The sequence below is a fragment of the Giraffa tippelskirchi genome, chromosome 13 (genome assembly GCF_054371585.1).
Source record: "Giraffa tippelskirchi isolate mGirTip1 chromosome 13, T2T-mGirTip1v1.2.pri, whole genome shotgun sequence".
NCBI lineage: Eukaryota > Metazoa > Chordata > Mammalia > Artiodactyla > Giraffidae > Giraffa > Giraffa tippelskirchi.
In genome coordinates, this window is record NC_137287.1 from 39,152,140 (window position 1) to 39,173,415 (window position 21,276).

General features: G+C 52.6%; 1 protein-coding gene across 9 annotated transcripts in view; it reads right to left on the reverse strand.

Annotated features, from left to right (window-relative positions):
• PDPK1 (3-phosphoinositide dependent protein kinase 1) overlaps positions 1-21,276 on the reverse strand; it is a 64,527-nt gene that overhangs the window by 38,330 nt on the left and 4,921 nt on the right. Inside the window, exons 2-3 of one of the 9 annotated variants that reach the window (XM_081555244.1) lie at positions 6,221-6,331; positions 4,424-4,478 (exon numbers count right to left, since the gene is read on the reverse strand). The exons of 2 other annotated variants lie outside the window; for them this stretch is intronic. Coding sequence is in view for 3 of the 7 variants with exons in the window: in XM_081555239.1 (XP_081411365.1) it covers positions 6,221-6,283 (63 nt within the window). In the remaining 4 variants the exon portion in view is untranslated. Of the gene's footprint in view, positions 1-4,423; positions 4,479-6,220; positions 6,332-19,019; positions 19,186-20,938; positions 21,118-21,276 lie in introns of those variants that run through there. 6 more of the 9 variants (XM_081555243.1, XM_081555239.1, XM_081555242.1 and 3 more) reach the window with 6 other exon arrangements.

The window sequence follows — 21,276 nt, forward strand, 5'->3', positions numbered from 1 at the left end:
AATGGCAAATGCTGCTTTTAATTCAAAACTGACACATGAACTACTAAGTAAAATCTCAAACATGAAGTCTTTAGATAACAAAACGTGATGAGTTGATTCATGGACCTGAAAAAAGGTAATTTTACAAACACACTTCTGGACCCAGTGACTATTCCAGCAACGGTGCCCACATGGGTCTCCCATGGAGGTCTGAGCCCAGGCGAGGGACAGCACAGGGAGCAGAGGCCAGCCTGGGGGCGAGGCGCTGGAAGCTTGGCGGGGAAGCAGGCCCCTGGGGTCCGCATGCAGACAAAACCTGGAGGGACGACCCCCCTTGAGCCAGCTAGAGCAGGGACAGACGGCCTGGCGCCAGGCAGCCCGGGAGGTGCACACAGTGAACGCGGCTTGTGCCGGCTTCAGGAACACCTGCCAAGGGTTGCACTCTTCAGCTGCCGCCTCCAGGATGCGAAATGAACATGCATCCAGCCCACGGAGGCAGTCTCCAAAGACAATGAAAGGTGCGTCTAATGAGACTCTAGCTGACGCGTACATGTTGCTGAGCGCTTCCTCTCCATCAGGGCAGTTTCTCCAGAGCAGGTCCTTGACGGAGAGCACAGAACACAGAGGTCTGCTCCTGACCTCAGTGGCCAGACCCCACACGCAGCCACCCTCCAGGCAACAGCGCTCGGCCTGCAACTCTGCCCGTTTCTGGTGGACGCGCAGAAAGCACGAGGCGCGCTGAAGATCAAGCCATCTCGACAGAGCTGGACCTGCCTCCAGGCCTGTGACACTGAGCGCCCCTGGCCGGGCAACAATACAAGAAGGAGCAGAGGGTCGTGCTGGAGAAATCCGCTCAGGTCCTCCTCAACACCGGTCTGCACTGACTGCCTCGGAAGACGCCCCGGCCACCTGTTTCCCCGCCAAGCTGGTCACGAGACACAGGCTGGAGCCCAGGGTTTCCCCATCAGTAAACATCAAGGCCCTTGATGCCGACGCTTATTCTCACAAGCGTTGAACTCTGGCAAGCTCCCAGCCCCAAATCACAACTTCAACAAGAGGTTTGAAGGCAGGAGCTGACAGGCCACTCTTGAAGGACACACACCATATAAACTAACATAAACTAGTAAGTCTTTTGCTGTTGGAAGCTGGCTGCTACTGTCAGCATGCTCTGGACAGCTGCAGAAGGTTCTGGAGCCACAGCTAAGCTGCGCCCACTTCAGTGTGGTGGGCACTGAAGCAGAAGGCTTAACTGGAGTCGGAGGAAACACTGTGTGTGCTGCAGCTGCCGGCAGGCGGAAAAGTGACCCTGCAGCCAGGCTGTGGGGCGGGGACAGGACCCAGGTCTGCACACACACCAGCCGCCTCAAACGCCAGAACTCCGCCACTATCGCCACCGCCCCAGGAACCTCTCCACCCCTCACAGCCTGCACAGCAGGCCACAGGCAGCCCAGGAGGGAGGGTCACGGAGCTCTAAGACCCTAACCGCACCCCGCCGACAGCGCCTCAGTGACTTCCCTAAGGACACCCTCTTCTCCAACACCTTCTGTTATTTCATAAAAGTATATGCACTCATTCTGCTCATCACTGTTTCTTAAAGGAGGTAAATGAACTACATTATTAACCCAAAGACTCAACAAACATGGCCACTGTGCTAGCAAAGGCCCAGGCGGACGTGGTCCTTATCTCTAGGAAGCTACATCCTAAGGGAGAGGGAGTGATAGACCCGGGTTCACACCCAGAACTCACCGAGGAGAGTGTGCAGGCAGCTGGGCACAGGTGGAAGCGTGCAGGGGGCTGGAGGGCGAGCGGCGAGGAGCTGGGGAGCTCCGAGAGGAGCAGGGGGAGCGCTGCCACAGGTCCCAGGAGGCTGGCAGTGGCTCAGGGGTGCTCCGACAGCACGCAGGCGGACACTCACACACACAAAGCGAGATGCAAAAGTAACTAACCACGCACCACACAGGTAGAGTTTCACTTTCCTCTAATGTTTGAGACTCAAAATTCAGATTCAGCGGCCTTTATGAGTCAGAAAGAAAACCCAGTCATTCTGAAATGGCTATAATAGATGATGTAATACATACACACACACACACACATACACCTGCTTTTCTCCCCCACAGGCTTTATGAGAAACGGCAGGGCCACCACCAGCACTTCACAGGCGCTTCAGGGACTTAAGGTAAATGCAGTGCTCTCAAGACCACACTGCTTCAGGGGCTTCCCTGGTGGGCCAGTGGCTAAGATGCAGTACTCCCTATGCAGGGGGCCCGGGATCGATCCGTGGTCAGGGAACTAGATTCCACATGCTGCAACTAAGAATTGGTATGCCAAAACTAAAGATCCTGCGTGCTTCAACAAAGATCAAGGGTCCGAGTGCCACAACTAATACTGGGCACAGTTGAATAAATATTTTTTAAAACACAGGTTTATCTACTTCATTAACAAACATTCACTGAGCACCTACTCTGTACCATGCACTGCCCTAGGCACTGGAGACACAGCAAAGAACTGAGGCCATGCCCTCAAGAGGCCCACATTCTAGTGGAGGCAGGCTGATCCCCAAAAACAAAAGCCAGGTAAAACCCAGTGTCCCAAAATAGTGATAAATCACTGTGAGAAAATACAGCAGGGAAGGAAGACAGGAGGGGTGCAAATGTAATGACCAGAGGTGCCCCCACTGGGAAGGTGATCTATGAACAAAGACCCGAGGAGGTGGGGGAAACTTCAGGGAAAGGACTGGGCAATGCCAAGGCCCGGGGGCAGAGCAGCTCTAGACTCACAGTCGTCCACTTGACCCTCGGGACAGGCCACCTCCAGACAGGACCTCTGGATGCCAGGTAAGACCTCAGGATCCCTGAAACCCCCCTCCTCTGGCCACTTCTGGCACCCTCTGGGCACCTCAAACCTCAAGGGGGAAGCTGAGCAGTGGGGCTTCCCGTAAGGGTCCAGGTGCCTCCTGCACCCGAGTCTGATGCCAGCCAAACCCCACTGTGGGGTCCCACATCAGCCCTGGGCACCAGATGCTGGCCACCAGACCACGGCTGCCCTGGACGCGCCCCAGAAGCTCCCGCTCTGCTCCAGCACTACAGGCCTGGTGATACAGGGCCCTGTCACTGATAGCCTTTCTCCTTCGTGGGATTCCGCAATTTCCTTCCTGCCTCAGCCACAGGGCCCCAGGGACATGCCTCAGCGCAAGACTGCCTCTCAGGGCCTCGCTGACGGAGCACCGGAGCACGGTTTACAGGGACAGCTCAGGGCTCTGCTTTCTCTCTCCGCAGTCATAACTTGCTGGTATGGTTATGTTTTAATGAACAGCTTCAATTTGGCAGTAAAATGATGGTCGCAATGTTACCTTTTAAAGCATTTTAAAAGGATCAACTGTAAAATGAAAAGCCTACGAAGAAAGCCCTGGCCCAGTGTGAAAAGCCCAAATGTTGATCTGTACTACCGCTGTTATTCTAAAGGGTTGATTTTGTAACATTTCGAGGTGATAATTAAGCCACAGAGAAGGAACTCAGACGTCCTCACTGTGGTCGGGAGGACACTCACCAGCTGCTCGCCTGGGGCGGGGGTCAGTCTCAGAGGACCTCCTCCCAGAGGACCTCCTCCCAGGCCGACAGCCCTGCACCCTGTGGAGACAGCACTGCCCTGGGCGCCCAGGGCTTTGGGTGAGTCACTCCCACCCAGCACAGCCTGATCAGCCTGCCACCCACTTAGTGACCCAAAATTATGGTAAATAAATACATCTGGTTACGCAACAGCTTCTGAAATGTAAGTCTCAGGAGAAATTTAAAGCTCCAGTACCCTGTCCCCCAGCCTCCTTCATCCTGGTCACAAGTCCTCAAAAACACAGCTCTCCACGGGTCCTGACAGTGCAGTGTCAGCACACGGTGTTGACTGCAGGCCTCCCTGCACACACAGTGCACCCCGAGTGAAGCATCTCCCACTGAGGGAAGGCTGGAGCCCCGCACCAGGGGCTCCAACCCCCAGCTCGCTCCCCTACTTCCCAGTACCAGCACCCTTTAACCCCTACAGGATGGGACCCCTCTGTGCTCCTCTCTCTGGCTTCTGCAAATGCACGAAGCAGAGCCTGTGGCTCGGCTCCACTGCGGACAAGGACGGATGGCTGTTCTCAACTGAACTTAGCCTGAAGAGCCGGCGCCACCAACATCCAGCACCTGTGAGGTCTCTGGAAACGCGGTCGTACCGCCCAACACACACCACGTTCTGCACCACCACTGGGTTACGTGACCGAGTAAGCAGGTGGCACCTGAAGGCCTGCCGTCTCCGGGCAGGCCCAGGACAGTACACGCACATCCCTGACGGAAGACAAGCCCAAGTCTCAAACGACCGACTTCCAAATGAACTTGGAAAAGCATCGTCTGTAAACTGGGCATTTTCTGTACATTTAAACTGGTTTTACAGCAATGTGTATATAAGAACATACGATTTTCAATTTCTTCGAGGATTGAGTTCAGCAGTCTCCTCAAGAGGTAGAAACTCTAGGAAAAATTAATTTGAGATGAATTCATTTTCATATCCACAAAAACACATCAAGGTTTAATTTAATGACACTGTCAACCACTAAGGGAGTTTAGGAAAATATGAGCATCAAAATATCCAGAATCCAAGGACTTCCCTGGTGATCCAGGGGCTGAGCCTCCGCACTTCCAGTACAGGGGCCCAGGCGCCATCTCTGGTCAGGGAACTAGATACCACAGGCTGCAACTAAACCTGCCCCCACCCCGCAAGTCAAATAAATAAACAAACACTGAAAAAAAAATCCAGTATCCAACATTCAAAACTGCTAAATGTGACAAATATTTGATTGACAAATAGATGAAAATGCAAATGAATTTGGCCCAAAGGAAAACACTGACCCACAAGTTTCTTTTCCAGCTTCCATCAAGTCTCCTATACCAGATAACACATTTCTTTCCAAGCTGCAGGTGACAACTTCCCTAATCCTTAGGAGACCAACTGCCGGGTGAATGGAAGCTGGTTTTTAAAATACAGAGCCATATGTTTTAAAGCACACCCCAGAGCTTAATTACATGGCGGCAGATGAGGAAGCGGAGCGGGGGACCACGCACCAGGCTCCAGGCCCCACAGAGAGCATGCAGGGGAGTCTGCGGCATGAGCGGCCTCCCAGAGCCCCTGCTGGCCGCACATGGAGGGGTTCAGCAGAGATGACGACTTCTCCAAGAGTGTGCAGAGAAGTTGTGTCAGGATGAGAGACTCATGGTTTCTCCTCCTCTGTTTTGAAATGTAGTTTAAAACACTTTACAATGGGGCTTCCCTCGTGGCTCAGTGGTGAAGAACCTGCCTGCCAATGCAGGAGACACAGGGTCATTCCCTGACCCGGGAAGCTCCCACACGCCGCAGAGCAGCTAAGCCCCAGCGCCACAACTACCGAGCCTGTGCCCCAGCACCCGCGTGCTACAACCGCTGAAGCACACACATGCTGGAGCCATGTCCGCAAAGGGAGACGCTCCCGCAGCGAGAAGCCCGTGCTCCGCAAGGAGAGAGCAGCCCCCGCTCACCACAGCCAGAGAAAAGCCCGAGCGGCACTGAAGACCCAGAGCAGCCAAAAATGAATAAAATTATGAAAAAAAACAAAAAAAACCACAACACTTTACAATGAAAAGTGATTTATCTGTTCATTCTAACAGATATTCCCTTAACGCCGACCAGATGTCCAGTTCTACCTGCGCCCCGGGGACCAAGACGAGAAAAGCAAACAGCAAACAGCACCCAAGTCAGCGCCAGGAAGCAGGGGCATGGGTGCAGGGGAGCGGGCTTGCCTAACGTTCCTCAGATCCCTTTGGATCTTTCTTTCTCATCTCTGTATCTTCATCTCTTTAGAAAGGATAAAGTGCACATTAAGCAAGAATTTCACATGAAGAACAAGCTCGTAAGTTTGAAGCTAGACTCATGGCTGGTGTGGTGAGAGTCACTCTTTGAGCCTGAGGGGGGAACCTGTCACTCGGCACCACAGCCAAGGACTCAAACCTGGGGGCCTACACACAAGCAATTGCAACTAGATGCTTTCAAAGTGTCTTGGCTCTGAGGAGTTTCAAATTTCTACCTACAGACCTGCTGAGGAAGAAACTAACTCCATGATATCACAAGAGTAAACAGTCCCAAATGCTTAAATATGACTTACTAAACCCACCCAAACCTCTCACATATTAACAGTCACCACCTCAGACAAACAAGTTACACGTACAGGAAAAGAAGTTACCTCCAATCTGTTTGAAGCTGCACTCTGCCAGGCCGGACCCCAGCTCCGCTCCTCACTAGCCATCTGACCTTGAACGTGCTATGTCACCTCTCTGTGGCTCAGACTCTTCACCTAATAGCAGGGATAAGGAGACCCAGAACTTCCAGGCTTGCCAGGAGGATTTAATGAGTTAATCTACACAAAGCACTCAAGCCGACTCAGACCGAGCCTGCTCTAAGTAGTTTTATGATTAAAGAACACAGAAGACACACAGGTTCCCAACCAAGGGTCATCAGGTCATAAAACAAACCCTTCAAGGCCAAAATGAAGCTCATCCCCTTTCCAAATACTATTCACTTTTCTGTAAGTAAAACTGAATTAACAATGTACTGAATGAAGAGGCCCAGCTCTAACTGCGAGGCAGATGAGATGACACAGGATGGCTGAGCTCCGGAATCAGGATCACAGCCAAACCTTCTATGGTCAGGATGCCGTCCTGTTGCCTAAGGCTCCAGTCAGCGAGAGAAAGGATCCCAAACTCAACGGGCCTCCCTGGCGGAGTGCGCGGCGGCACTCCGGAAGGCCTCGCCGGGCGCAGCCAACGCGCCGCAGAGAGGAGCACCTCCCTGCGGGCCCTGCACGAAGGTGGTGGTGGACTGCCCCCCCGAGCCAAGCGGCTTGGCCCCAAAAGGACCCTGCTCTCCAGTCAGGCGTGCTCACTGGCAAAGAACACTCTGGTAAGAACCTCCTTGTACCTCAAGAAATCCCACAAAGCTGGGCCCAGCGCAGAGAACCTGGCAGAGGCAGGGACAGCAACCACAATCCCCCCAGCCCCGCCCAGATCCCACCATGAAGAGCCAGAGGGAAGGAGCCAGGCCGAGGACCCCCAGCAAGCTCGCTGAGATCAAGGGTAACCAGGGATAAGCCCCACGCTCTGAGCCACAGTTCACTGCTCTGTAAAGAGAGGTTGAGAACACTAACCCACTCCGTGAGGGCTGCTGGGTGCCCAAGACAGACAGGAGCTCAAAGGCACTCTGTGAAGGGCTTGTCTTGTGTCCACAGGGCAGACGAGACATGGTCGCTGCTGAAGGCTAGACTGCGGGGCCTGGGTGCCCATCTGTGTGCGCTGAGAACACCAGCAGCCACCTGCTCCACCCATGGGAGCCTCCAAGCACAGGTAGACTGGGAACTGGCCCACAGGACACTAATGGTCATCAATGAGCTTGTGCAGCGTTGACACACAGCAAAATGCCACTGCTCCTGACCAGCATGTAACGACACCAAGGAACTCCGGGTGGATGGCTGACTGGATCTCAATGAATACCCGAGTAAGACTTTCTGTTGTTCCATGGTGCAGGGTAGAGAGAGTTCAGTTCAGTTCAGTTGCTCAGTCGTGTCCAACTCTTTGCAACCCCATGGACTGTAACACGCCAGGGCTCCCTGTCCATCACCAACTCCCGGAGTTTACTCAAACTGATGTCCCTCGAGTTGGTGATGCCATCCAACCATCTCATCCTCTGTTGTCCCCTTCTCCTTCTGCCCTCAATCTTTCCCAGTATCAGGGTCTTCTCCAATCAGTCAGTTCTTCGCCATCAGGTGGCCAAAGTACTGGAGTTTTAGCTTCAGCATCAGTCCTTCCAATGAATATTCAGGACTGATTTCCATTAAGATTGACTGGTTTGATCTCCTTGCAGTCCATGGTGGAGAGAGGACACGAGCAAAGGGGGAAGCATCTTGTGGGTAATCCCCAAGGGTGGCCACTTAATCCGCCCCCTACTCCCTTCTCCGCCCCCTACTCCCTTCTCCGCCCCCTACTCCCTTCTCCAGCCCCTTGGAGCCTCTCACCCAGACAGAGGCAGAAGGAGGAACACAAGGTCATGGCTGCTAGCCACCTGAATGAAGTCCAGCCCTCAGGCTTAACAGACTACCCCGTGGATTGCAGCCCACCAGTCTCCTCTGTCCACGGGATTCTCCAAGCAAAAATAATGGAGTGGGAAGCCATTCCCTTCTCTAGGGAATCTTCCCAACCCAGGGACTGAACTCAGGTCTCCTGCATGTCAGGCAGGTTCTTTACCATCTGAGTCACCAGTAAAGTCTAACAGACCATAAGACTCAGCAAACGCTGTCTCTGAATTGTGCTAAATTGCTACCTCCAACGTTAACTTTGTATATACCACAAAACACTGAAATATAGGATCTTTTTGCCCTTCTCACTTCCCTCCCACACTCTGAAACTGCATACAGGTACACTTTACAAGCCATGATCTTGATTAACGTGAGCATCAGGATGTGGTGACTTCTGGACTTCTGGGCAGGTGAGGGTAGATTACAATCAACAGGACCACTTACGGGGGTTCTAAGAGCTCAACAAAACCCTGTGTTTATAGTAGGGTGGCAGCATGGGTCAGTTTGTTTCAAATTCTCTATATGCACCATTATAAATACAACTTTAAATAATATTATTAAAGGGAAATTAATGAACTGCCATTTTTCTCTACTTCTAAAAATAAGTTTTATTAAGCACTTACTGTTTAATAACACACACTTCTGAGCATTTCACACATGGTATCACAGTTCTCAAAACAACTTCTGGGCGTGAGGACCACGGGCACCCCTCTTTACAGACAGAGACACTAAGGCACAGATCAGGCCCTTGCCTGAGTCCCAAGCCCAGCAGTGAAGCCAGATGCAAACTCCCTCGGCCCTGCCAAGCTGAGGGGGGCACAGAGCTGATATTCAGTGTGAGCCGGGAACAAGCGCAGGGCCGTCGGGGAAGCAGTCAGTGACCACTCCACAATGCGCCTTGGGCTCAAGTCTTTCTGACCTGCCAACTTCTGTCACACTGAATCTAGCTGCAACAAATTCATATTAAGATTTATACTATGAAAGCATTTATTAAGAAATTACTCCAAACAGCTGGAAACAGCCTATGTAAATGTCCACCAAAAGAACAATGGCTGCTCATGGTTCATGGACAGAGGGGAGTATCTCACAGCCACTGCAAGTGGCTCATGCAAAACACTCAGTGAAAACAACAGGAGACAAAACTGTCTCAGATAGACAGTAAGGGTCCCAATTGATTTTTTTAAAAATACAGAAAGGAGGGGCTTCCCTGGTGGTCCAGTGGTTAAGAATCCGCCTTGCAATGCAGGAGACACCGGTTTGATCCCCGGTCTGGGGAGCTCCCACATGCCGCAGGGCACCTAAGCCCATGGGCCACAACTACTGAGCCTGTGCTCCAGAGCCCAGGAGCTGGAACTACTGAAGCCCCGGTACCCAGGGCCCATGCTCCACAGCAAGAGAAGCCTCTGCAACAAGAAGTCTGCGCACCGCACCTAGAGAGCAGCCCACTCTCCACCACTAGAGAAAGCCTGCACACAGCAATAAAGACCCAAAGCTGCCCAAAATAAGTAAATAAAAATACAGAAAGGAAACAGTGATGACCTCTGGGTGAAGGAAAGACAGATCTTCAGTTGGTTCCCTGTAACTAAGAACCTGGACAGCTGCAAGGGATGGAATCCCCCCAAGGAGGGTCAGTAGATGCAGGAGCTCGAGGCAGTGGGGACCTCCAAGGGACCTTGTCAATGGCACACCAACCACAGGAGCCACAAGGTCCTCAACAGACACAGGTGACACCACAGGGGGCCCAGAGACTTCCTGAACTTCCTTCCAGGTCCATCAGTTCATTCATTCAGAAAAGATACATGATGTATAAAAGCATTTGCTAATGCGCAGATGAATAAATTATTATCTTATCGATATCTTTTTGTGAGGGAGAAATCATTAACCATCAGTGGGGGCCCAGCATGGAAATCCTACTTTCGCTTTTAAAAGTCTGTCATCCCAGAGCTGTATCAGAAAAACAGTAGCACTTCAAAGGTAACTGTGTGTGTGTTAGTGATGTCCGACTCTTTGTGACCCCGTGGATTGCAGCCCACCAGGCTCCTCTGTGCAAGGAATGCCCCAGGCAAGAATACTCAAGTGAATAGCCATTCCCTTCTCCCCGTATCTCCTCAACCCAGGGATCGAACTCAGGTCTCCTGCATTGCAGGCAGACGCTTTTCCATCTGAGCCACCAGGGAAGCCCATCCAGATACTTAAGATTCTGTCTCACAGCCAAATGACGTGGATGAAATCTAGAAAGAATGTGCATAAAAGCTTTACTCAGTAAAATCTATTAGTAATCAGTAAACAATAATATCAATAAGCTCTTGCCTTCTGTTTTGATAAAATAATACAACATATTAAACTTGACAACTAAGAAGAAAAACGGAGCCTCTAAACTCAAGTCACACTTATACCACTTACAAATGAATCTTCTCTTGGGAATTAAACTCATTCAGCTAACGTTTTTCCACTACAATCTAGTTTGGGAAACTGAGTGATACCTAACTTGATCCAAAGCAGGTTATCTTGAAAGTTAAGTGATATATATGGTGAGGACAGTGGCATGGCACTGTCTCCCTTCCTGCCCAGAAGAGTTGGGCCTGGGGCTCCTCTTTCCTGCTCTCTAGCTCCCAACCCAGCTCCTTAGAGGAAACCTCCCTCGGCCTCCAAGACTAAAAGGTCAAAGCTAAAATAAAATCTAGAGCACACGGGCACTTTCCGTGAAATGAGAACTGTTCTCCGGGGTTCCAGCCCTCCCGACCCTCCTCTTCAGCCCCCTCTTCCCCTCTGCTGGGCTGGGGACCCTTGGCACTGCCCACCCCTCTGACCCCTCCAGCAGCCCTGCCACCTTCCCCTGGCTGACACGGGCCATGAGCTCTGCCCTCTCCTGTGTCCTTCAACCTCAGTGGGGACTGTACTGTCCATGCCAGCCCTCGACTCGTGGGCCTCCCTCAGCAAGGTGCGGGGTCCTTGAGAGCGGCAAAGGGGCCTGTGGGGACGTCCCGAAAAGGCCCCGATACTGTTTATCCTCCATCCGAGTTTCTCACACATAAACATACAACCACACTGATACTGATAACTGTTCTAAGAGCCCTAACAGATTATCCTGTTGAAAAAAAAAAAAAGCCAGATTAATGTGTTTAGACTTGTTTTTTAATCCTCTAAAGCTTCTCTTTCTTTGAAATAGAAAATAAAACCCAACCAACCCCAGAATGTCACTGGCCATACATATAAACATCATCCGGCAGAATGCCCTTCCAGCAGTGTCAACTCACTCAGCTTATTTCTGAGACTGCCTCTCCTGACACCTGAAAAGGCTCCTCTAACAGATGCTTTCCTTTCCAGGGCCTTTATCTACAAATTCTGAATAAAGAGTGTCTTATTGGGAACAATAATGACCAACTGAGACAGAGAGACTTTGTCCCACTGTGAACAGCTAACGCCCACAGCAAAGCTTCACAGCATCAGTGTGCAGAGAAAGATCTACTCTGTCTAGCATGACATTCATCCACACCTCCAGTGATCATCAACTGCGAGTTCAGTTACAGGAAACAAAGACAGGAGAAGGAAGGAAGGAAGGGCAGGCAGGCCGGCCAGTCTCTACCCCACCTCCCCTTAGCCCACTTCCAACACCTAGGCAGCGTCAGGCTCCGGGAGTCCAGGGGAGGGCCTGCAATGACCTCAAGGCCTCCCTGCGGCGGCCAGGAGCTGGCTCCCTCGTTCTCTTCAAAGCGCTTTCCTGGTCATTCTTCCTACTAATTGCTACCTTTGTAACAGTCTTGTTTTTGCTGTAGTCACGTAGAAAAAAGGTTGGAGGGGAAATCCATAGATGGGTGAGAAAACAAAACAAACTCATGATTTTCCTGAAAATACCAATCTTCAGAGATCTGCAGAAGAAACTCCAAGCTCTGTTCTTGGCTCAATCTAAGAGTCTCAGAGTTAACAGCCCACAAGTCAGTCTCGACTCAAGATGTTTAGACAATAATAACACTCTAGCTTCATGGACAAGAAAAGAGCCAAAGAAGAACATATCACTGCTGACCACCTACTTTCACGAAGCCCAGGTGATACAGGTCTAGCTTCCTACCTGCAAAGAAAGCACGGAGAGGCTGAGCACACAGGACCTGAATGCTAATTAGATCACACAGCAGCGTTTAGACACTCCCACGGGACACGGGCCTCCCATTTGGGTTCACTCAGCACCTGGAAACAGCACTGTCCTGGCAGAGTACTGGGAGTGCCCAAGCCTGCAGAAAGAGGCCAGGGGAGGCAGGCACCTGGACCCCATGCCAGTCCTAACCCGATACGTAAGTCAGAAGCCCTACAAGTCCCAACTGTCTTCATCTGGAAACCAGAAGGATCTGACTGGGTGCGCAGGAAGGTCCCTCCGCAAATGAAAACACTGTGGTCATCCTGTGACACACCATCAGCAAGTACCACAGCGCAGGGCAGGGCCACAGGCCTGACTCCAGTCACTCAGAACCACTCATCACCTTGCTGGCGATACATGACAGCTCGTACCAGGCATACCTGATGTCCTTAGAATCCTTCCTGAGCTCAGAACCCCCGTTTCATCACCAAAAGACATCAGACAAACCCAAACTGTGGGACAGTCCATGAAATACCTGAGTGGCACTTTTTAAAAGCATCAAGTTCATGACAAACAAGACTGAGAGATCGTCATAGAGCAGAGGGGACCCTGGAGGGCTCAGTTAGGGCTCAGGCCTAATTGGCCTGTTAGGGCTCAGTTTTGACAGATGTGGCTGGGCTGTGTACGTACTAACATCCAGGAAAGTGGGATGACGGGTATTACAGGAATTCCATGTTGTGTTTGCAACTTTTCTATATACCTAAACTTATTCCAAAAATCAAGTTTATTTTAAAAGTTTGTTTTGAAGGTTATTTTGATCAGTTCAGTTCAGTTGCTCAGTCGTGTCTGACTCTTTGCGACCCCATGGAGCGCAGCATGCTAGGCCTCCCTGTCCATCACCAACTCCTGGAGGTTACTCAAACCCATGTCCATTGAGTTGGTGATGCCATCCAGCCATCTCATCCTCTGTCGTCCCCTTCTCTTCCCGCCTTCAATCTTTCCCAGCATCAGGGTCTTTTCAAATGAGTCAGCTCTTCACATCAGGTGCCCGAAGTATTGGAGTTTCAGCTTCAGCATCAGTCCTACCAATGAACACCCAGGACTGATCTCCTTTAGGATGGACGGGTTGGATCTGCTTGCAGTCCAAGGGACTCTCAAGAGTCTTCTCCAACAGCACAGTTCAAAAGCATCAATTCTTCGGCACTCACCTTTCTTTATAGTCCAACTCTCACATCCATATATGACTACTGGAAAAACCCTAGTTTTGACTAGACGGACCTTTGTTGGCAAAGACAGCTTTTTAATATGCTGTCTAGGTTGGTTAAGCAAACTGAAAAGATCTGAAAACACCTGTGTCATTAAAAACTTGTCTCAGGGGACTTCCCTGGTGGTTCAGTAGTGGAGACTCTGCATTTCCACTGCAGGGGGCACAGGTATGATCCCTGGCTGGGGAACTAAAATCCTGTATGCTGCAGGGTGTAGCCAAAAAAAACTTGACTCAGCGTCACTGTTGAACACTAATTTAAAAAATATATGGCTACTGAAAGAAAATAATACACTTGACAGGAAGGGAAAAAAACCTGACACTGAAGCAGCTCAGTATAAATTTCCAAACACCACCACCTTCTTCAGCATGCACTGTCAGAAAGACGTCCAGGACTGGATGCACAGCGGGTGCCCCGGGACAGCACAGCAAGCACAGCCCACCTACCTTCCCACCTCGGACGTCTTCGCTCTCAGCCATCCCCTGCGCCTGTCCGCCGGCTGCCGGACAGGCCAGGCCCCTGCTCAGCGTGCCCCGTACATTTTCGGGCCTGGTTCTTCTGGGTTTCTCACGGCAGCAGACCCACAAGGGCCAGCCACCCCTCCTGGCAAGGCACTGCCCTCCCCTCGGGCACCATCTGCAATGGCAGTGCTGCTGGCCACTTTCCCCCTTCCCCAAAGCAGAGCCATGGCTGGCAGGGCTCACAGAGCGGTAAGCTGCCCCCCACCTGCTGAGTTGCAGACGGGAGCCTTTTTCACCCAAGGATTCCTTCAGGGCATGAGCACGGAGACCTGTTCTGTTGACACCTCTTCTCCTAACCCACGACCACCCAATCCTCACCCCCTTCCACCCCAAAGAATCAAAGCTCAGTGCCAGCCACTTCCAGGCAAAAGAGTTTTCTAAGATTTTATTTAAAACAAACAAAAAAGGCATTTAGATGACATGAGTTCTGTATTTTTAGGAATGAAAATAAATAGGTTCACAAATAAAATCTATATTTAGATGCAATTTTTAAAACTGTATATCTGATAATAACCAGCTATGTACATACAATCAGTAGACTGTAATTTTGAAAAAACCCTGAAAGAAAAATGCCAAACTGCAGGAAGAAAAAATGAGTTAACAATGGGAAAAGAAGGCAGCACAGGCTGAACACTTGAGACCCTGCAATGAAGGAACAGCCTCCGGTCCCGGTTAAGTCACAGGCCACTCTTGAGAGGAAAACAGAACAGCTAAGGGCTCAAGGTCACTAATGACAAGACCCCGGAAACAGTAGTGATCCAGCTGCCGAGCTTGCTAACTTACCTGCTTCCCCCGGCCCCAGCCGCTGCTGATCAGACCTTCTTGAGAACATGCCTGAGCAGAGCCAGTGTTCGGGCAGTTTTCCCAGAGACTGGGCTGTTCCCTTCACTTCCCGAAGGAGACGCTCTGCACGCAGCCAGAGTGGGCACACACTGGGGTCTCAAGTGCCGGTCCACCGCCACCCTCCTCCCAGGCTGCCGGCTCTCTCACTCACACTCACTCACCGCACGGCTGCGCACAGGTGCACAGCAGGAAACCCCAAGACAGTGGGATGCTTGGACACTGAGAGCTGGCGTCTGTCAGGAAGGTGGAGCCCCTCACACCCAGTGCCACTGCCTGTGGCGGCATGCACCCAAGGAGCACGTATTCCTCTTGGGACAGGGCGCTCCTGGAAACCAGAGCAGAGCCCAGGGCTGGGAAAAGCTCCCTCCAACTTTGCCAAAGCAGTAGAGGTGCCAAAGGGACCGCAGCACAGGGTGGCTGCTTCTGGCATGAGGGGAAAGCAGCTTGGCGTCTGTCCGAGAATCCACTAGGGACATCCTGACCTGCAATCAGGGTCCACCTGCAGGGTCCACCTTGCCAACACCGGCACTTCTCTAGGCTAGACACTCAGGGTCTGACCCGTGAGGATAGTGGTCCAGAGCCGGGCAGCAGTGCCAACGTGGCGAGCCTCAGACCAGAGCACCGCATACTTGACCCTGACTCCTCACTCACCCAGATTTCACCCAACATTTGATCAGCAAATTTTCCAGGAGGGGCTGTAGAATAAAACAGAACCAATGGCTTTGAAATACAACCTTTCAAGGCTCAGGTAGGTGGTACAGTATGCATAAAGAACAAAGTATAATATATACATATACACATATATTCCCTTTCTGAATTACATTTCCTTAGACAAAGAAGGAAATGGCAACCCCACTCCAGTATTCTTGCCTGGAGAATCCCAGGGACAGGGGAGCCTTGTGGGCTGCCGCCTATGGGGTCGTACAGAGTCGGACACGACTGAAGCGACTTAGCAGCAGTAGCAGACAATGAAGAAATGGAACGTGGGACCATGCTTTTAACCACCTGACTTCTAGTTTGGAAAGCTTTCGTGTTAAGCAACAAACAGACTATGATGAGACCCTCCGCCCCTCAAACATGTTCAGCTCTGAACACAGGGAGTCAGAAAATACATGCAGGATTCAGAGATGTCTTTGTTAATAAATAGCAAAGGTCAGACAGACAGGCTTGTGACAACTATGACAGGGATGAAAACCATGAAGAGAAAAGAGTGAGAAAGAGTAACAGAAACCATCTAGAGACTCCAAGTTCAGGAAGACACGTTTAACAAGAGCTATACACACCTGTTCCAGAGAAACAGAACATTGCACATGAAGTAAAAGCTGATGCAGACCGAGGGCAGGAAGGGGCACAAAGAAACTGATTGGCTAGAAGAGGCTTCACAGCCAGGGGGTGGGGAGGGGGTGTTTCCATGAGGGGAATCTCTTCAGGCCAAGAGGAAGGGCCTGGAGAGGAGAGCCTGGCGGTCAGAGATCCTGAACCTGTCCTGGGCTGTGTAGGCCAGGGAGAGGCCACATGGCGGGGGCATCTGAGGGACTGGCGTGGAGGAGAGCCAAGTGACAAGCCGGGAGAGGCAAGGGAAGTCACGGGAGCATTGGGGGATTCGGGGACCCCCCAGCAGCCCCCCACCTCCTCACCAGGAAAGGGAGAACGAAGAAGAGAGTGTGTCCGCGTTTCCAGCACCACCAGGCGAGACAGCAGGATGAGAACGCAGCGTGGCAACACGGCCCCGCCATGACATCCTTCCTTACCACAGGAGGGCGTCCACAGCCACGTGACCACCGCGCTTGGGCCCAGGCACTCAGACAAGGTCTCCCCCTGCACATGGTAGTTTTCCAGGTCCCCTGCAGCCTGGCCCTCCCAACCTCTCAGCATCCGGAGGGTGGGGGGGGACAGAAAAGTTAACTCCAAGCCCTCTTCGGCTGTCACTTTGAGATACAACTCCTGCTGCACTAAAATTAATTCCAAAAAAGAAGAACAGGTTGAAGAATAAGACTTTAACAACGAATTCATTGTTAAATAAGCTTTTAGCCAGATGAATTCTGACTGAAATACTGCTGAGAGATACACATACACACAGCCTCTCAGCCCTCTCCAGCGTGGGCAGACCTGCCACGTGCTCCACAAACAGGCAGAAGACACGGACCTCCAGACATACCTTCAAACCACACCTTTAAATATGCTGAAGGCTGCAAGTGGCTGGTACAGCGGGCACACAATCCCATCTGTAGGACAAAAGAGGTCACTGGGCCACCAGAAGTTCTGCGCCCCCTTCATCAGGCCCTCGGCCACACTCCAGAGGGCTGTGCACCCAGGTACCGGCTGCAAAGGTCACGTCTGTGCCTCTTCTTCACACGCAGAGTTTGCAGTGCGGTCAGTCCTCGCTTCTGTGACCTCACGTGTGTCCAACTATGTAGACAGACACCTGAACCAGTTGCTCTGATAAGGGATTTGAAGCCCACAAATCTAAATCCTTTACAATGAACCATCTCTCAACACATTCAAAATGACTTGGGATTTCTTGGAATAAAAATTTCAGTTTAAATTATTAAAACTTTCTAGACTAAGAATAGAAGCAGACTTTGTACAACTATATTAACACAACCAGCACCAAGCACAGAAAACAGACCCCCAAGAACCACCATGAACCCAATAGACCTCTCTCTTTTTAAGACATTAGAACACGTTACCCACTGCTCTTGAGAAAAATGCACTCTGCCTGTTGACTGGTATACAGACTGGATACACAACTGGTTCTCAATATTCAAATAATTTTCTAAAGGGTCTGGTATCACAGGCAACAAAAATTCAATCCAATTAGAGAAGAACATATTACTGAAAAGGTCTTAACGATACATGCCCAAATCTACAGTTTCCACACCAGCACTTCCTCCCTGGTGATCTGCCCTTTGAACCTGCCTTCAAAACAACTGTGCTCTGCAGCCCTAGGGCCAGCTGTCATCACAAGGGCAGGCACAGAGCACGCATACGCTAGCCCCAACCCCCGCACCTGCTGAGGGAGTCATTTCTGCATCAAGCGCTCCTCAGCAGTGGCTCCTCCCTCTGTAGTCACAGAAGCGAAGCATCATGTGGGACTCCATCAAAGTCCACATCCACAGAAGCTCCTCCGCAGGAAGGGGCAAAGTGTAGGGCCAGTGGAGGCTCTCCTCACACCACCAGCTGGAAGGCACCGACCTTGTTTGCCCCCTGCCTTCTGCACCACTTCCCAATCCGTAACACACTTGCCCTCTGTGCACCCAAACCCACCATTAGGTGCGTCAGTGTGGGAGGGCACAGGCTGAAGAGGGCGCCCACCCAAGAGCTGCCTCTTCCTCCTCCCCACACTGCTGCTACAGGCAGTCCAGAGGCCGGGTCCTGCCTTGAGGAGCAGCCCAAGGCCTCTCTTCAGGGCCTGTACTGCTCCAAGCTGCCGCTGCAGTCCTTCTTATTAAACACACATCAGAGGAGGAGGGCAAACCTACACATCCACCCTTCATGAGTACGTGAGTACAGGGACCCCACCTGTCAGCTCTGGACTCGACTCCCTAAGCGCTGCAGGGCGGGAGTGCATCGCCCTGCACACGCCACACGAGGAGAAGCTATGCACAAGGGCATGCGAGAAGCAGAGCCCACTTCTTTCCTGCTGTCAGCCTTCCCCACCGCCCTCCCACACACACAGCCACCCTGCAAAAGCCACCCTGGCACGTGCAGGGGACCACCCTCCCCAGCCAGCAGGTTCACCTTTAACAATATCATTGCAGTTTCTCACCAAGGGAGGATTCCCAAGCTCACCATTCAGAAAACCAGCCCTCAAATAAGGAGGGACCAGAGCCTCTTGCCAGACACCGGCTTTCTGATAGCACGAGGCTGAAACGGGCTCCAGGGGTCACAGAGTTCAGCCATCTGCCCGAAGAAATAACTGTGCTGTCCGTCTACCAGAGGATGTCCCTCCTGCCTCGTGCATGGCAGTCTGAAGACACGTACAGCCCCCAGGAAGATGTCCTGGGCAGTGGCACTGAGGACTTCTGCAGGCAGTGGGCTTCGACCCTCCCTCAGGGCACTACTCCCAGGAGGGGCAGGCAGGGTGGCACCTAGGCCTCTGCCATCAGTCAGACGTGGGTTCAAACTGCACTCTATTTATCAGATGGGTACTCAACCTCTCTGCACTGTGGAAACTGAAGCTTTCACACCTGTAAAAGGGAAGCAACACTGACCTCAGAACACTGTTGATGGAAGTCCAGCAGCACAACGAGGGCTATCTGGCAAAGGGCCTGCCTTAAAGTAAGAGCTCGACACCCAGTTCCAACAGCTTCCGGCCCACCTTAGTATCAAAACCGGGCTGGGCCATTTCCAGACCTCCCCACTCATTCTGCTGCCCCGCTGGCCGTACACATGTAAAGAAACAGGAAAATAATCAGGTCGGGGGCTTCTCATAAAGCACCACCATAAAAATCCAGGTGCAAACTCACTTGAACAGCGCAAATCCATCTGGTCTCAGACAAAAAACCCACTACTAAGGGCATCTCTGCCATTACTGATGGGAAACATGGCATGTTCTCCCAGACGTGTGGGGAAAATCTAGCTGACAAAAACACAAAAGCCTAGCTCCTCTCACTTTCTGATGGGAACCGTCCATTCTTTCTTTTGGAACTCATTTCTTCTCACTGGATTTCAGTGTTTTTGTACAAAAAAGTAGCCTTCTGCACATAAACCTCCAGATGTCAAGTATCGGTCACGTGGAACTACCAAGACCATGAGATGATATGCTCTTTTCCTCTTCCCCTGGAGGCCGTCGGAGCACACACCTGGCATTGCCACAGCATCTCTGTGTGAAAGTTCGTCTCACAAACTTCCACAATCTCCGTCAGCCCCAGCCGCCACTGAGGGCCGCCAAGCAGCCTAGGTGGTGTTTTTTGCGCAGTAGTCCAGGCCCCCCCAGGGCACGGCCGCACGAGTCGCAAGAGTCAAAAACACCCCATCGCCTTTCACCGTTCTCTCACCTGCCCAGGTCTTCCTCCTCTCACACTTCGGATTATCACCCATCTCTACAAAGCAGAATTCTCGAGTCCACGGACCAGCGGCAGAAGGTTCAAGAACCTCCCGAAGTAATTACAAAATTCGGTGAAGCCCTGAGTTTTTAAAGGGTCTACGACCCATCAAAAAGATTAACAGCCACTACTGCAAAAAGTAAGAAAAATAAGGGGTCGAGTCAATTTCTTGTGTCTTCCTCTATTGGAGGGATTCGCCTTTCAAATCCGATTTTGTAAGCAGTCTAGACCTTCATCCAGCATCCACTTCATAATTGCATACAAGGTATAAATCCTTAAACCGTCTTCCCAAGACTCTCGAACTTAAGAGAGGGCCAACATAAACACACTAGGGGTACTTTTAGCAACAGACAGAAAACATAGAAACACTAGCGATACTTTCACCAACACATTTAACCCAACAAGCGCTTTTTCATTTCCTTCCCCCTAAAATCTCTCCGCCGGGTCACGCTCACCAGCTCGCGGCGGTGGGTTCAAGCCTGGCCTCCCCGAGGTTTCCCATCACTCCGGTGCCGGAGCGGAGACCCTAGGCACGCAAAGCACCCACACGCCGCCCGGCGGGGCCGGGAAAGGAGCGCACCCGAGTGCATCGAACTCCATCCCAACCAAGAATTCGGAGGGACCCGAGCATCAGGTGCTCCGGGCAAGAACTAGCACATCCCGCTTCGGCGGCGAGCGGAGGCACAGGGACCGGTCCCAGGTGAAGGCCCAGGGCGGCTTCTCCGCAGACAGTCCGAAAGGTAACCCCGGAGGCTCGGCTACAGGCCGCGCCGCGCCTAAAACAAACTTTCCAACCACTTCCACCGCGGCGGGCCGGTGACACCTCCCCGGCCTCCCCCGCCCTGCGAGTGCCTGTCAGTGCCCCCGCCGGGCCAGCGCCCGCCTCAGCCGGGCCCGGGATTCGAGGGGCGGCCGAGAGACGCCCCGACGGCGCCCGCGGTCCCCGGTCCGGCCGTTCGCCGCAGGTAAAGAGGCGCCGCCCGGCCCCCGGGACCGCGGGGCCGCCCCGCCTTGCTGGGCGCTGGCGACCGCCGCGCTCAGCGGGGGGACGGGCCGGCGCGCCCGGGCGGCAGCCGCGCACTCACCAGCTGGCTGGTGGTCCTGGCCATGGGCCCCGCGTCGGCACGGGCGCCTCCCCCGCAACGCTGCGCGGCTCGGCGCCTCCTCAGCGTCCTCCTCCCCGCGGCGGAGCCCCAGCAATGGCCGCCCTCATCCTGCGCCCGCCCCTCGGCCCACCGCCCCCGGCACCGCCCCGCCCCCGCGCGACGCTGGGCGGGACTTCCGCCGGGCCGCCGCCGCCGTCTGCGCCCATTGGCCGCCCTCGCCGTCGCTCTGCCACGGTCCGGGCCAGCCCGGCCGGCGCCCCCGAGCCGCATTTCCGGGTTGGGGCCTGGCAGGCGGGAGCGATCCGGCCCCGCCCCGG